The sequence below is a fragment of the Macrotis lagotis genome, chromosome 3, assembly GCF_037893015.1.
Source record: "Macrotis lagotis isolate mMagLag1 chromosome 3, bilby.v1.9.chrom.fasta, whole genome shotgun sequence".
Lineage (NCBI taxonomy): Eukaryota > Metazoa > Chordata > Mammalia > Peramelemorphia > Peramelidae > Macrotis > Macrotis lagotis.
The window spans coordinates 214,323,814-214,339,379 of record NC_133660.1 but is presented as its reverse complement, the minus strand read 5'-3'; the positions used below and the strand labels follow the sequence as shown (position 1 = coordinate 214,339,379).

Here is a 15,566-nt window from a genome sequence, read left to right as displayed (position 1 = left end):
ACCCAGGCTTTCCTAAGTCCCCAAATTAGCTAGTGACTATGCCAAACTTCCTTTACAATCTAGTAAAGAAAAATAATTATTTACATGGATATAGTACCAGCCCTGGAGTCAGGAGTACCTGAGTTCAAATCTAATCTCTGACACTTAATAATTACCTAGCTGTGTGGCCTTGGGCAAGCCACTTAACCCCCAGCCTTAAAAAAAGGCTAAACAAACAAAGAAACAAACAAACAAATAAATAAAGACATGAGGGCAGGAGAAAAACATAAGAAGTTTTGGTAGAACTGTGGATACCCGTTTGACTAGAGCATAAGTTTGAGGTAGGAATAAACATAGTTGGAGAATCAACTCTGAAACAAATTTAACAAATGGGAAGTGGGAAGTCATTTGGAGTCAGAGGGTGGGAAGACCAGAGAGCTGCTTGTTAAGATTGTTATTATTTGGCATTAGCATGTAGGATAGATTAGAGGGGAAGAGGAAGGAAGTTGACTGAGTCATTGAGAATGGCAAAGAAGTTGAGAAAACAAGGAAAATGAAAGTCAAGGGAGTAAAAAATTTAAAGAAAAGGGGGAGTCAATCCATCAACCAATAAACTAGCATTTCTTTTCTATTTTTTAAGTTTTTGCAAGGCATTGGGGTTAAGTGACTTGTCTAAGATCACACAGCTAGGTAATTATTAAGGGTCTGAGGCTGGATTTGAACTCAGGTACTCCTGACTCCAGGGCCAGTGCTCTATCCACTGTACCACCTAGTTGCCCCCAAATTAGCATTTCTTAATAATTTGTTAATGTGGATAGAATGCTGGTCCTAGAATCAGGAGGATCTGAGTTCAAATTCAACCTTGGACCTTTGGCTTACTAGGAGACCTCCAGGCAAATCATCTAATCTTGATTGCCTCTTATACACAAAAAAGTTTATTATGTGTACATAATAAATACATATTCAAATGAAAGAGACAAATAAATATAGACCAGTTGGAAGGGGAAGTCCTAGGTTGGGGAGGTGGACACAGAAGAGAATAAGGATTATATGGCCTTTGATTCAATAGAATCTTAGTGTTGGTGATCAGGAGGTCATTTTGAGAGCTTTTGTTTGTTTGTTTTTGGTAATGCAATGGGGTTAAGTGAGTTGATGAAAGTCACAGAGTTAGGTAGTTCTTAAGTGTCTGAGGCTGGATTTGAACTTAGGTCCTCCTGACTCCAGGGCCGGTGTCTTGTTTGAAAGTGTCCTGTTCTGAAGTGTCCTGTTCTATAGCCAGGAAGAAATTAGATTGTTACTGTGATCCGGATCTTTAATGCCCAAATTGCTGATTGCTAAACAAGACATTTGAGGAGTACCAAAGTCCTTGGTCCGTTTGAGGAAATGACTCCATCAGTTTGCCCTAGGAAAGCAAAAATGAATAAAGGTATAAAATAATAAGAGTTGGCTTTAATGCATCATCTCATCAGATCCTCAGCGGTTTGTTTCTTTACCCTCTTCTCTCCATCACTTAAGTGCCCTTTTTACTCTTTGCTCTCTACCTTCCCCCATCAAAATCTCTTCCTAGTTTGAGTGAGATAAAGGGACATAACAGAAAACCTTACTCTTAAGAGTCCAAGAAAGGCCTCCTGAGCTTGAGGCTGCTAAGATCCATCACTATTCTGTGATGTTCTACAAGCCACTCAACTCCCGGACTCAGTTTTGTCATCTGGAAAATTAGGACCTACCCTCTCGACCCCTCCTCTCTACCCAACTCCCTCCTTCCCAGGGCTGTAACTTAGAAGGAGACCAGTTCTGGAAAGGACTCTGGAGAAGTCAAGTTTTTCACTGAGCTGCCAATGACGGAACTGACTTACTTCTCAAAAAGCATTTATTAAAGGACGACACATGCTAGCTTTGGCCGAAGGCAGGACGGTTTTGGTGGAATTTCTAGGAGGCGGCGGTGAGGGTGGCTGCCAGGGGGTAGGGGTAGGGGCAGGGGTCCTTCCTGGCCCTCAGGATCCCGGGTCGAAGGCCAGCCTTGCTTGAGCGCTAGCCCTGGAGTTAGCCTCGGAGGGGGAGCCCGGGCTGGGGTCCTGGTTCCGCCGCATGTTTGGCCGGGGCCCCTTCCCAGGGCCAACATGGGTTTGGCTGTGCTGACCCTAGACCCAAATTCTGGAATAAGGCCGGCGGAGGGTCCCCCGCTCTCCGGACCCTGCAGGCGGAGGTGGGCAGGGGGCCGGCGACCCGACCCCGGATCGGCACTGGCATCCCTCTGGCTCTTGCCCCCCCCCCAGCAGCCCCGCCCGGGGGCTGGGGGAGAGGGGAGACGGGCGCTTCCTGGGGCGGCGCTGGGCGCCCCGAGGCCGGACGCAAGGCGGGGGGCGCCGCCGGGTGGGGAAGGGGCCGCCCCGCCTCCACCTGTTGGGCTGGGGCCGCCCCCCCCGCGGGCGGAGCCCGCCCCGCCCCGCCCCGCCCGCCCCGCCCGCCTCCTCCCGGGCTCGGGCTGCGCCGCCGCTTCTCCAGCCAGCTGGGCCGGGCCGGGCCGGGCCGGGCCGGGGGGAGGACGCGGAGCCGGGCCCAGGCCGGGGAAGGGAGGCGGCTCGGAGCGCCGGAGCGGCCGGAGCGCCTCGGGCCGGGCCCGGCGGACCCATGTCCCAGAAGCCGGGTTAGCGCCGTTCTTTGCCCCTTTCCGCGGGGCTGCCGCGGGGCCGGGCCGGGGCGCGGGGCCGGGGGGCTGCAGTTACTGACGGCGCTCTCCCTTCGCTGTTTGCTAGTTGGCGGCGCCCCCGGCGGAGAGGAGGCGGACTGGTGCCTCTACCGGCTCCATGGGACGGCCGACTTGGAGGTGTCGGAAGGTAAGGGCGGCGGGACCGGGCCGGGACCGGGGCCGGGCGGGCCGGGCGGGCCGGGGCGCGCGGCTCGGACCACCCAGGGAGCGCGCCTCCTCCGCCCCGCCCCGCCCCCCGCGGAGGCGGGAAACTGAGGCAGCCCCCGCCCAAGCCCCGCGACCTGCCTCCCGCCAAGGCCCGGGAGGAGCGCGGGAGCGGCTGCCGGGCGGCGGGGGGCGCCGAGGGGGCCCCGGGAAGCGGGCCCGGCATCTGCGTGCGGCGCTGGGGGCCAGGCGCCGAGAGGCTTGGGGGGTACTTCTGCATGGTCAGCGCCAACGGGGGAGATTATTGCAGGAAGAAACCGATGTATGTTTATAGATGCAGATATACATATACGTATATGTGTGTATAAATCACATATACATACATGTATATGCGTGTGTGTGTGTGTGACTAACTATCCAGCCTGATTTCAGGTGCTGTGGAAGCCCCGGGTCCTCCTCCCCTCGCCCCTCAGAGCGAACTTTTATTTGCAGAGAAGCTGTGCGACCCGTTCACACTTGCATTTCCAGAAGTAGCCCCCTCGCTCGGGCTCGCCTCACGTTTCAAAGTCCTGCTCTTTTATTTGTGAGTCTGCAAAGGACAGGCCTCCTCCCGCGCCAGCCCCCCGCGGCGGCCGCCCGCTCGGAGCAGGGTCCAGATTGCCCGCTGGCGTGGCCCCCGACGCAGCTCAGGAGAGGCTCGCCAGGGAGGTGGCCGCGAGCTCCCAGGGGCATTTTCTCTCTAGTAGTCACAGACTTGCGGAATTTCTGAGCTGAGAGGGGCTGAAGTGCCTGCTTGGTCCAGCTCCTATCCAGAGCGTGGATCCTGTTCTGTAGCACTGCTGGGGAGTCAGCCTTGAACTTGTAGAGCTCCTGTGACAGGGACCTCTGTCCAGCTTACCTTCTGTCTCCCTTCTCTCCTCTCCTTAACTTCTGGGCAGGTCACTCAACCTCTGAGCTGTGGTTTCTTTTCTTTTTTTCTTTTTCCAACTACATGCAATAGTTTTCAACAATCTGTTTTTTGCAAGGTTTTGAGTTTTTCCCCTTCTCCCACAATGCAATCTAATATACATGTATAACCATGCTAAACATAACTCTATATTAAAATCAAATTGTGAAAGAAGAATAAAATAGAATTGGGGGGGAAAAGGGAGAAAAAAATGGTACCTAAGGTAACTTTTAAAAATTGAAGCTCAGTAAGCTTTAGGGTCTGCATTTAAACTCCACAATTCCTTCCCTGGATATGGATGGTAATTTCCATCACAAATCTTTTTAGAATGATCTTTGATTGTTGTAATGCTGAAATGAATAAGTCTGTTATGGTTGATCAGCCCTTTAACATTGCTCTTAAAGTGTCTAATGTTCTTCTGGTTCCACCCACTTCACTCAACATTCATTCCTGTCTCTTCCCAGGCTTTTTTACAGTCCTGACCCTCATGGTTTGTTTGTTTGTTTCTTTCTTTCTTCCTTCCCTCCTTCCCTCCTTCCCTCCTTCCCTCCTTTCTTTCTTTCTTTCTTTCTTTCTTTCTTTCTTTCTTTCTTTCTTTCTTTCTTTCTTTCTTTCTTTCTTTCCTTCTTTCTTTCCTTCTTTCTTTCCTTCTTTCTTTCCTTCTTTCTTTCCTTCTTTCTTTCTTTCTTTCTCTCTCTCTCTCTCTCTCTCTCTCTCTCTCTCTCTCTCTCTCTCTCTCTCTCTCTTTCTTTCTTTCTTTCTTGTTTTTGCAAGACAATGGGATTAAGTGGTTTGCCCAAGGCCACACAGCTAGATAATTATTAAGTGTCTGAGGCCAATTTGAACTCAGGTCCTCCTGACTCCAGGGCCAGTGTTCTATCCACTGCACCACCCAGTTACCCCTCCTCATGGTTTCTTATAAAACAATACTTCATATTCATATAATACATTCATATACCACAACTTATTTAGCCCTTCCCCAGTGGATAGGCATCCCCTTAATTTCTAATTATTTGCTACTACAAAAAGAACTGCTAGAAATATTTTGTACATGTAATTTTTTTTTTTGCCCTTTTTCCTAATCTCTTTGGAATATAGACCTAGTGGTGGTATTGCTAAATTAAAGTTTATCCAGATTTATTGTCCTTTGGGTGAAATTCCAAATTTGAATGTATTTTTTTTAAGGTTTTTGCAAGGCAGTGGGGTTAAGTAACTTGCCCAAGGCCACACAGCTAGGTAAGTATTAAGTGTCTGAAGCGGGATTTGAACTCAGGTACTCCTGACTCCAGGGCCGACTCTATCCACTGCACCACCCAGCTATCCCTGTATTTCTTTCTTTATAAAAAGAAGGAATTGAATTAAGTGATCTCCAAGGTTTTTTCTAGTTCAGTCAAAACTTATGAACCTATTTTGATCCTTAGTTTGAGCTGATTTCCCTCCCTGAAATTTCAAGCAGTTGGTATGAGTCCTGTCCTTCAACACTAGGTTCATATTGAATCCTTTCCCCATATATAGCCACAAAGAGACATTAAGACACTTCTCTTGGAACCTTCCCAAACTCTTCTTTTTTATAGACTAAGTATCCTCAGTGTTCCTACCATTTTTCAGATTTTTTTTTTTTTGTAATGCAAAGAACACTGTACTTTAACCCCAAACCTAATTCATACTTGGATTAGTGAAATGAATTGGGACTTTGAATGTAAAATAAAAGACCAGGTGGGAAGTTGTTGAAGGGGTGTCATCCGAAAGAAGGATCTTTTCTGTTTTTCCCCATGTGGTAGAACTGGGAGCACAGGATGGAATTAGCAGAGAAGCAGATTTCAACTTGATTGAAGGGGGGGGGGGGGGGACTTAATTAGAGGCATCCAAATTTAAACAGGCTGCTTTGGGTAGCAGTGGATTCTTTCCTCATCTAAGGTCACCATATGAAGGCTAGATGACCACTTTCTGGGCAAATTGTAGAAGGATTCTAGGTCAACTACTGGTTGAACCAGATGGTGTATGAGGTTACATGAAATATGAGAATCCTGCAAGATAATGGTCAAGGGCCATGTTTTGTTAGATATGCCAATAAAATAGGATTATACGATTTAGAGTTGGAAGGAAACTTAGAGATCATGAAGTTCAATCCTCTAATTTTATAAAAACTGAGAACCAGTGCAGTCAAGGTAACAAAGGTAACATTTAAAGACAGACCTTTTGACTCCAGATAGGCTTTCCCATAATTATAGTTTCCTTTCATGCCTGATGCTAACAACTTGCTTCCCTTTGTCACTTTAAGTTGGTGTCGATTATTTTTCCAAACTAAGAGGGCTAGAGGTTCTCCATTAGGTACCAAACCCTCTGTTTAGAGCTATCCCAAAATTGAATGGTCTGGTTTATGAGATTGTGGGTTCCCTCCCTGAAAGTCTTCAAAGGGATACAGAATGATCACTTCTTGGGGCATTTACAGAGGTCAGATGGGCACTGGACTGACTCATTTCAGATGTCCCTTCCAACTGAGAGATGTTGAGATTCTGGATAGTATGTCTGTACTTAGGAAAAGAACTGCTCTTAAGAATAATAGATTTCTCAATGGGCCTCCCTCTAGAGGTTTTGCTTAGCTGGGTTCTGAGTATCCTTCCTGAGGTCATTGTCAACTTTGTAGTTAGGCTATAAACTCCTCTAATGTCCCAAGGGATAGAATTGCTCTCCTATTTCCATTGTGGCTTCCCAAGTGCTTACCCAAGCTTCTTTTTCACAATGGGCCTTAGTAAATATTGGTGACTCACATTTGTTCATTTTCCAAGCACTAGGAGATGCTGCATTTTAATGAACTTAATAGTGGTTTTGCTGTTTTGTATGTATTTTCTCTTTCAAACAATGACTTGAACCCTAGAGAAAGTAGCTATGATTATCTGGTAATGAAATCTTTTAGAGTTAATTTTTTTTAAAAGCATGATTTTTCTGAAATTCTATTTTTTTTTTACTGAGGACTCTGACAGTGAGGTCCAGACCTCTACGGTAATATAAATGTGTACAGCTAATAAATAGCAGACTGTGTGTCGTAGATATTGCATTTTGAACATTTAGAGTCTCTGACACATTTCCTGCCTATTTTGTTCTCTCTCTTTTGAGTGTTGAGAAGGATCTTTGCCTTTGGGCTAAAAACTCTAATGCAGATTCACTTTCCATAAATAGTTTCCTGAATACATTGGAATGTTTGTCACTTATGGGATTTCTAAATTTAGGTTTGACTCTGTGATTCCTTCCCAAGAGACGTGTTGACAGCGATTGTTAAGGCAACAAATGCTAATGAGTGGAAATCTGGATAAACAACACTCAGCTAGGCCCTGGGCCATCACTGTTTCTGGGAGCCATAGTACCATTTAATTTCCTAAGGGATACCCCTGCTTATACACCTGAAACTCTCCTTTTCTTCTTCTATATCAGCAACTCACATTTATCTATCATTTTGGTACATTTTCACATCTCTTATCTCTGATGACCCTACCTAGGGAAGTAGGAAGTGCAAATATAATTATATCTGACATTTCTGTGTAACTCTTGAAAGCTTTCAGAATACTTTACAGAGGTTATCTCATCCATCCTCCCAAAAGTCCTGGGAAGTAGGTATTATTATTATTATTATCTTTATTTCTCAGATGACTAAATTGAGGCTGAGACCTTAAATATCTTTCCTAGAACCACACAGCTAGTAAATGTATCAGGATTTGAATTCAGGTTTTTCTAACTCCAAATTCAGTACTCTAGCCATTGTGCCACTAAGCTTACAAATGAGGAAACAGTGATTTCAAAGAGCTTTGTCCTTAGACCTGGGAGACCTGAACTTAAAGTACCTTACTAGAGGGTAGTACCATTACCACATGGGCAAGTTATGTCATAATACTTTTTTATATGTCCTATATGAATCAGTGAGGCAGAAATACAACAGTGGCATACTATTTCAGTTTTACTGTGGAAGTACTTCTATGGGGGTGGGGAGGTCAGGAATAGAAGCTCTATGAAAATTGGACACAGTCCCTGATCCCCTTCTTTAGTTGAATACACTAAGAAATTTATGGCTCACAGTATTAAATGGGGATGACAATGTTTACACCATTTATTTCATCAGATTGTTCTATGGAAAACATTTTAGAAACATTAAAATATTATACGTGCTATCGTTGTGAATTCTCTTCTTATCCATTAAGGCTCATCTCAAGTTCTCTGTTCTGCAGGTGATTCCTGGTCCCCCCAGCTACTTCTGTCTTCCTCTCTCAGATTTCCTTCCATCCCCTGTACATGTTTTGTGTATACCACGTTCTTTGAATGGGAAGTCCTTGAGGTCAGAGATTGTTTTTGCTTTTCTTTGTCTCCCTAGTACTTCACATGGTTTCAAGAACATAATAAGGCACATGGCAGCCAGATGGTCATATGAAAAAGTTCTGGGCTTGGAATCAAAAAGACCTGACTCAAATCTTCCTTTGGATACTTGCTATTCATGGTTCTTAGTCTTTCCTCATCTGTAAAATGGGGGTAATAATAGAACCTATCTCACAGGGTTGTTGTGATGATCTAATAAAAGTAATGGACTTTATAAACCTTAAGTACAACATAGTAAAATTTCTTGTTGACTGACTGACTGATTGAATACTATATGCGTTTTATAATTCAGAGATCTGATAAGTTCAAAGGGGCAGCTAAAGTGGCACAGTGGATAGAGTGCAGGGCCTAGAGTTGGGTAGACTTTGTCTAGTTCAAATTCAGCCTCAGATACTGACTAGCTGTATGACCCTGGGCAAATCACTTTACTCTGTCTCAGTTTTGTCATCTGTAAAATAAGGTGGAGAAAGAAATGGCAAATCACTCCAGTATCTTTGCTACCCCCCCCCCCCCCAAAAGACAAAACAAAAACCAAAAACCCAATAATTTGAACACAAAGGATTGAACATCAAATTAAATTAAGGGGAAAAAATGTTTGAGTATGTATAAATTTTACACATGGTTCTCATACCAGGGCTTTAAGTGCACGTAATGATATCAGCCAGGAAAAGGCAGCAAAAGTTTAGGTGGTCTTTCCACAGAACTTTATATTGAAGTGCTACCTCCTCTATAATGGAAGAATAATGTACTCTAGCAATTGATGATAGCAAAGGAATCAGCTTCCATCTCGGTGAGAGAGTGGGAGGATTAAGAGTGAGATCTGATCCTGGCCACATTATTTTTAGTCTTTATTTGTTTGTTTATTCATTCGTTAATTTAAATATTCATTTAAATTTTTTTGATTTCTGAATTCTCACCATTCCTCCCACCCCTCACATCCCATATTGAGAAGATAAGCAATATATCAATCATACATGTAAAGTATTGCATAATATATTTCCATTTTAGCCATCTGCAAAAAAATTTAAAAGGTTAAAAAAGGTTCAGTCTACAGTCAGAGTTCATCAGTTCTCTCTCTGGAGGTGGAATTTTTCATTAAGGGTCCATAGGAATTGTCTGGATTATTGTATTGATCAGAATAGCTAAGTCATTCACAGCTGATCACTGTATAATATTGCTGTTACTATACTTTGTTTTTCATCAGTTCGTATAATCTTCCTAGGTTTTTCTGAAATCATCGTACTAGCCATTTCTTATAGCACAATAGCATTCTATCATAATTATATACCATAACCTGTTTGGCTATTCCCCTTTGATTTCCAGTTCTTCCTGGCTACACACTATTAATCTTCACACTTTAATTCAAGCTTTTTCAAACAGGCAAATACTGATATTTCATAATGGTGCCACCATTATATTTTGGGATGGAAGCATCTTTGAACTTGGTCTGCTTTAGGGACTTGCCCAATGTCACCTAATTGATTCATGGCAGAGATGGGACTAGGCCAAGCACCACTCATATTTTAGTAGTATTTCACTATTTTCCTCTCTTGTAATAAAAAATTGAGTCTGCAAATTGAAGAGACATGTCTATTTACTAAGTGACATGAATCAGACCCACTTTTCTTGATTTTAGAGTTCTTTATCTGTTTTACTTTACTAAACTAAGTTCTCTTAGAGGTCAATTCTTTTTTTTTTAATTTTGCTTTTGCAAGGCATTGGGGTTAAGTGACTTGCCCAAGGTCACACAGCTAGATAATCATTAAGTGTTTGAGGTCAAATTTGAACTCAGATCCTCCTGATTCCAGGGCTGGTTATATAGTTGTTTCCTTAGGCACATAAATTTGTTCCTCAATATGTAAATCTCTTCATCTGTAAAATGAGCATAATATTGCACGACCTATATCACTCTGAAAGGCTAAGAAAAGCTAGAATAGAGTTCTTCTCTAGCAGGAGTTGCTTAGGGTATGTTCACCTCTGTGTCTTTGATCACACATTTTTTTTAGGTTTTTTCAAGGCAAATGGGGTTAAGTGGCTTGCCCAAGGCCACACAGCTAGGTAATTATTAAGTGTCTGAGACCGGATTTGAACCCAGGTACTCCTGACTCCAGGGCCAGTGCTTTATCCACTACACCACCTAGCCGCCCCTGATCAGACCATTTTGCATGCTTTCCCTCATCTATCTGAATCCTACCTTTCTTTGCTCAGGTATCAGTGATTCTGGGAAGATTTTTCTAAGTGCCATTCCCATTTCTGTGTCTGTTGCTTTTATATAACATGAATCACATATTGAATAATTGAAGAACAGAACTAGAAAAGACCCTAGGGTTGTCTACTCTTCCCAGACGTCTCACTCAACAAATTCCCTTTGATTTAGCAAACTTGTAATACCTATGACAAATATTAGACATTGTTTTTAGGTTCTGGGGATACAAAAATAAAGAATGAGAGTCTCTGCCACCTGGTGAAATAAGGTATAATTAAGGAACAAAAATTATTATAGTTTAAGTTAACTCCCTTTTTGTGATGTCTTCCCCCATTAGAAGGTAAGTTTCTTGAAGACAGGTTTGTCTTTTTGCTGCCTTTTGCAATTTGCACTGGGTTAAGCTTCATAAATGTTTAATACATAAGACAACTTTAGAAATTGAAGATAATAAGCTTTGATCTTTTAAACTCCACAGTTCCCTCTCTTGATTTGGAGGGTATTTTCTAAATTTTCCAAATTTTCTGATTATTGTACTGTTGAAATGAACATTTCCATCCTGGTTGATCCTCACCCCATGTTCTTGTTAGTGTGTATTATGTTCTTACTCACTTGGCATCAGTTGTTCATGTACTGACTGACCTTTGTTGACTGAAATTAGTATGTTGGAAAGGCCAGGCAGTGAGACTAGAGAGATTTGGGTTGGGAGGGATCACTTCTAGTTCAGGGGATAGGGGAGGATTGCTGGAGAACCAGAGCAAACTAGACTTATAATTAGGAAGACCTGGGTTTGAAATTATCCAACTTACCTAAGGTCACCTTGCCTAGTGAGCAGAATAGCTTTGAGAATCTAGGTCACCATGTTGTTTTTTTGACATCACCTACAGCAAAGGTATGAAATTCAAATAGAAATGATTAAAAAACCACAAATTAGCAATATCTATGTTGCAATGTACTTTTATTTATTTTGTTAAACACTTCTCAATTACATTTTGTGATTCTGGGAAGATATTGGAGTATTGTCAGTAAATCCTTGTTTCTTAACTATGTCTTGTGACACTTACCTTCAGAATAATTAGCTGTTTCTTCTGGTAGGGATTTGGGGGGAAACCAGTCTATATGAAAGATAGCCTGACAGTCAGGACAGGTTGACCTAAGCAAAAGCAGATCACAACATGGATAGCTCCAGGAGGTCTGGAGCTTCAATTCTTGAATATGACTCCAAGTTCAGATTCTGACTCACTTACAGTTTAGGTGACTGCTGGTCAGGTCATTTCTTTCTGGATTTCAATAAAGTGGAGAGCCTGGACTTGATGGTCATTGAGGTTCTTTTCATCTTTAACATTCTGCAGAATCTCTTAGTGTGTCTGAGGGCAGTCAGGTAGTAAGTCTGGAAAAGTTGGGTGGAGGCTAGATTGTGGGTCACTGAAGCTTCTCGGATTAGGGAAGTTGGGACATGATAGAGGCATGTCCTTCCCTTCATTTTCCTTTGGTGTCCCATGCACTCCAAGACAGAGTCAGCTGTGTCTCAAGTGAATTGTATAAGATACAGGTGTGAAAAAAGAAATGCTTTATGTGGTCACAGTTCAATTAGCAGGAACAGTCATCAGCTCTGTTTTGACACTCCGTAAAAATACCTGAGAACATTGCTCTGAAAGATTGTACTTAATATTCACCAGCACTTGTGTTTTCCATTATTTTACTTTGTTTACATTACAGTCATGGTCAGGTAATCTCATAGCAACCTGAGGGATTGCTCCTGTGCAGTGTTCTATGGAAACCAAGAAACTCACAGCAGGTGGAAATGGGTCATTGGTTTCAAGACTGGAACTTGCCTAAACTCACACTATGAATGGTTCAGACAGTCTCACTGGAAAGCATTTATTAAAGCTGACTCTTTGGAGGAAAACATGTCCATATATAAATTTAAACAACATACACACACACACACACACACACACACACACACACACACACACTATATGAAATACAGTGTGACTGGGGAGGGCATTGGCAGATGGAGAAAAAGAAAGACTTCATGTAGAAGGTAATTTTGAAGGAAACTAGGAACTGTATGAGACAGAGATAAGGAGATAGAGAATTCCAGGCATGGGAGACAACCTGTGCAAAATCACAAAGACAAGAGGAGTGTCATATGTGAAGAACAGCAAGAATAAAAGTTTCCCTGGACTGTGAGATGTGTGAAGACACTAATAAGAGACTCATAATAAGACTAGAAAGGTAGATTGGGGTTAAGTCGAAAAGGACTTTAAGTGTCTTATGCCTGCCATTGCTAGCTATGAGACTTTTGGTCCATCCGGGAGGGCCATTTTAGTCCTAAGGATTTGTGATTCTTTTTTTCCATTGGATGGATGACCTCTTAGGCTGTTGGAAATTAGGCTCTTGTTCAACATGAGCTGTAATATTTACAGACATTATCACGTGCAGAATTGTGAAGGCCAACCTGGACTGTTTGGCATGTTTTACAATGAGACCCTTCCCTCTCCTGAATACTTAAGGGTATAGAACAGTTTTTGTACCCTCTCTGATAAATACAGCAACCTCATCCCTCTCCTTATATTTGCTACATTATTGACAGCTGTCAATCAGCATCAAATCACTCAGGAACAGTTTTCAGTGAATATTCAGTGGTTCTCATCAGGGACGGGGGTGGAATTCCCATGTTTGAACCTTCACATTTCTGTAGTTGGTGCACTCTATCTAGATCTGGCAAAAGTAAATTCGGAACTAACTTAGTTTAATTCACAAGATTGGCTGGACCTGAGAAATCATCTATGGAAGAAATACTTCTTTACCCTCTCTCCTATGCCCCAGTCTAACAACTAGAAGGTTTCAGGCGGCTGCTGCGTTAAGAACCTAGAGCCATAGTGGATATGCTGATCTCCTCAGCCTGCTGTGTACTGTCTTCCCCCTTGTTTTGTAAGCAGCTGGGCTTGGGATGAGATAAAAGATGTCCAGCTGGGCCCCGGGCAGTTCCAGTTGGGAGTACCCTTCCCCTTTAACCTCTGACAAAATGTGCTGACCAATCATGAGCTTCTTCATCTTCAATATCACACCACTCAGATCTTCTCCCCGTTTGTCCTCTTGGTCCTCAACCTTCCTATTGCCGGAGGACCTTTCCCTGTCCATCTTTCTTCCTCTTGTTCCCTCTTTACTTTTCCCCTCTCCCCTTCTCTCCTACAGACCACTTACAAACATGCTCAAGTCATGGATCCTAGGTCTAGATCTACAGGGGATCTTAGAATGGAACTTCTGGTGAGTAGGTATTCTTTCCTTTTTGCATTTGTATCCTTGAAACCTGATCTTTCACTTCATTTTAATTTAAAAACATTTCTTAAAGGTGGACCACCTGTAAGGCTCTCTATGAGATGCTGAATAAGCATCCATAATCCCAGTCTGGCCACCTAGACGGTGAGTAAAGGGGGAAGGAGAAATCGGATTGAGTGTCTGGAAGTGGGAAAAGCCGCAGTGAGGTGGAGAGGAAAGCCTTCAGGGAGCATCTGACATCTCAGCTCAGCTTTAAAGGATGAAAGGAACATGGTTGTCTATGTGTCCTCAGTGTCTAGGACACCTAGTAGATGCTGATAAATGTTTCTTGGTTGACTAGAGATGAGAGAAGTGAGATCAAGGTAAATTAAGTGACTTTTCCAGGGTCACAAAGACATTGGGGTGGCAGGATCAGGATTCATCTTCATGTCCTAGGCTTCCATGTGTTCTACTCTTTCTATTGTACCAAAACCTTCACTCGACCTGCAGTCCCTCAGGCTATCATTCTGTGTCTACTCTCCTTTTCATGGCCAAACTCTTACCTTTGCCTTCCTCAATACCATCATTTTTCAGCCCCTTGTAATCTAGCTTCAAAACCCTTCACTTTACTAACATTGCCTGGCTTTTTCTTAATTCTCCTATTCCTTTACCTCTCTGAAGTCTTTGAAAGAGTTGACTTCTTTTTCCTTCCAGATGCCTTCTCTTCTCTCAGTTTCCCTGTTGTTACTTTGCCTTGGTTGGCCTCCTGGTCTGACCATTCCTCTTTAGTCTCCTTTGCTAGCTCATTTCTCTCCCATTACTTCTCTCTTTGTTCTCTTTTTGTGCTCTCCTCAGTTCCCATGGATTCAGTGATCTCTCTGCAGATGACTGCCAGATCTACACACCCAGTGACAGTCTTTCTCCAGAGAACTAGTCCCTTAATGTCCAAATAGCTGGTCATCTCCACTTGGATGCTTCATCAGCATGTCAGAAACGAACTTAACTTCTTCCCTTCTAAACTTGTTTCTTTCCCCCCCAGATGTCCTTATTTATGTTAAAAGCTTCTAGTCAAACAGGCTTGAAACTTCTGATTTGTTTTTGATGCTTTCCTTTTTTCACCCTCATCCATATTGAATTCATTTCCAAGTCCTGTCATTCCTATCTCTTTAGTCTCTCTTCCATCCACCCCTCTTCTCCACTCACCCAGCCACTTATTTCCAGCTTTCCTCACTATTCCCTCCAGGACCTTGTCTATTGGAACAGCTTCTTAACTTCCTCCACCAGTTTCCAGTGTCTCCTTTCTTGAATGTCCCTTTCACAGCTGCCAAGATAGTCTTCCTAGAGCATGGCTCTGATCTTGTTACTTCTCTTTTCTAAAATCTTCAATGGCTCCCTACTTTAATTTAAAATAGAGATTCTTTGCATTCTTGTTTGAAACCCTATATAGTCTGGCTTTCCCTGACCTTTCCAGTTTTATAGAAATGACTTCCCTTTCAGGTGGTCCCAAATATTAGCCACACAGAATTGGGGAACTTGACCTTCGGTGCCAATCTCTTTGTTTGCATATATATCTTTATCCAGGTCTAGAATGAACACCTTTTTCACCCCCCCCATCTTTTAGACTCCATCCTTTGGCTAGCATTTATTAAGCAGGACCGACAACAGTGTTCCCATTTTCCACGCTCAACTGTCACCAGTTTCCCAGAACCTTTCCTGGTCCCTCCAGTGACTGTTTTTCCCTCATCAAATATTTCAAGAACATTGGCCCGATTTCTCCTTTTCCCTTTCATCTTTTAGCTGGACTCAGGACCCTAATAGAGTGCTAACTTCTTGGAGGCAGGGACTTTGTTGGTATCATCTCCAGCAGCTTGTAGAGAGCCAGCCTGGAATCACATTTCTGGATCGAACTGAAGGTAAACATCCCCATGTGGCGGCTGTCCGTTCATCCAGGC

The 15,566-nt window shown here is 43.1% G+C and overlaps 1 protein-coding gene and 1 long non-coding RNA gene across 2 annotated transcripts in view; both read left to right on the top strand.

Annotated features, from left to right (window-relative positions):
- The first annotated feature begins 2,595 nt into the window (after window positions 1–2,595).
- The window catches only part of PPP2R2C (protein phosphatase 2 regulatory subunit Bgamma), a 388,395-nt gene continuing 375,424 nt past the window's right edge, over window positions 2,596–15,566 (top strand). The window contains exons 1-2 of the mRNA XM_074229817.1: window positions 2,596–2,626; window positions 2,736–2,816. Coding sequence (XP_074085918.1) covers window positions 2,611–2,626; window positions 2,736–2,816 — 97 coding nt within the window. The 5' untranslated portion in view covers window positions 2,596–2,610. The remainder of the gene's footprint in view (window positions 2,627–2,735; window positions 2,817–15,566) is intronic.
- Window positions 3,575–15,566, top strand: part of LOC141518101 (uncharacterized) — a 42,236-nt gene continuing 30,244 nt past the window's right edge. Inside the window, exon 1 of the long non-coding RNA XR_012477085.1 lies at window positions 3,575–15,527. This is a non-coding gene — a long non-coding RNA (uncharacterized LOC141518101). The remainder of the gene's footprint in view (window positions 15,528–15,566) is intronic.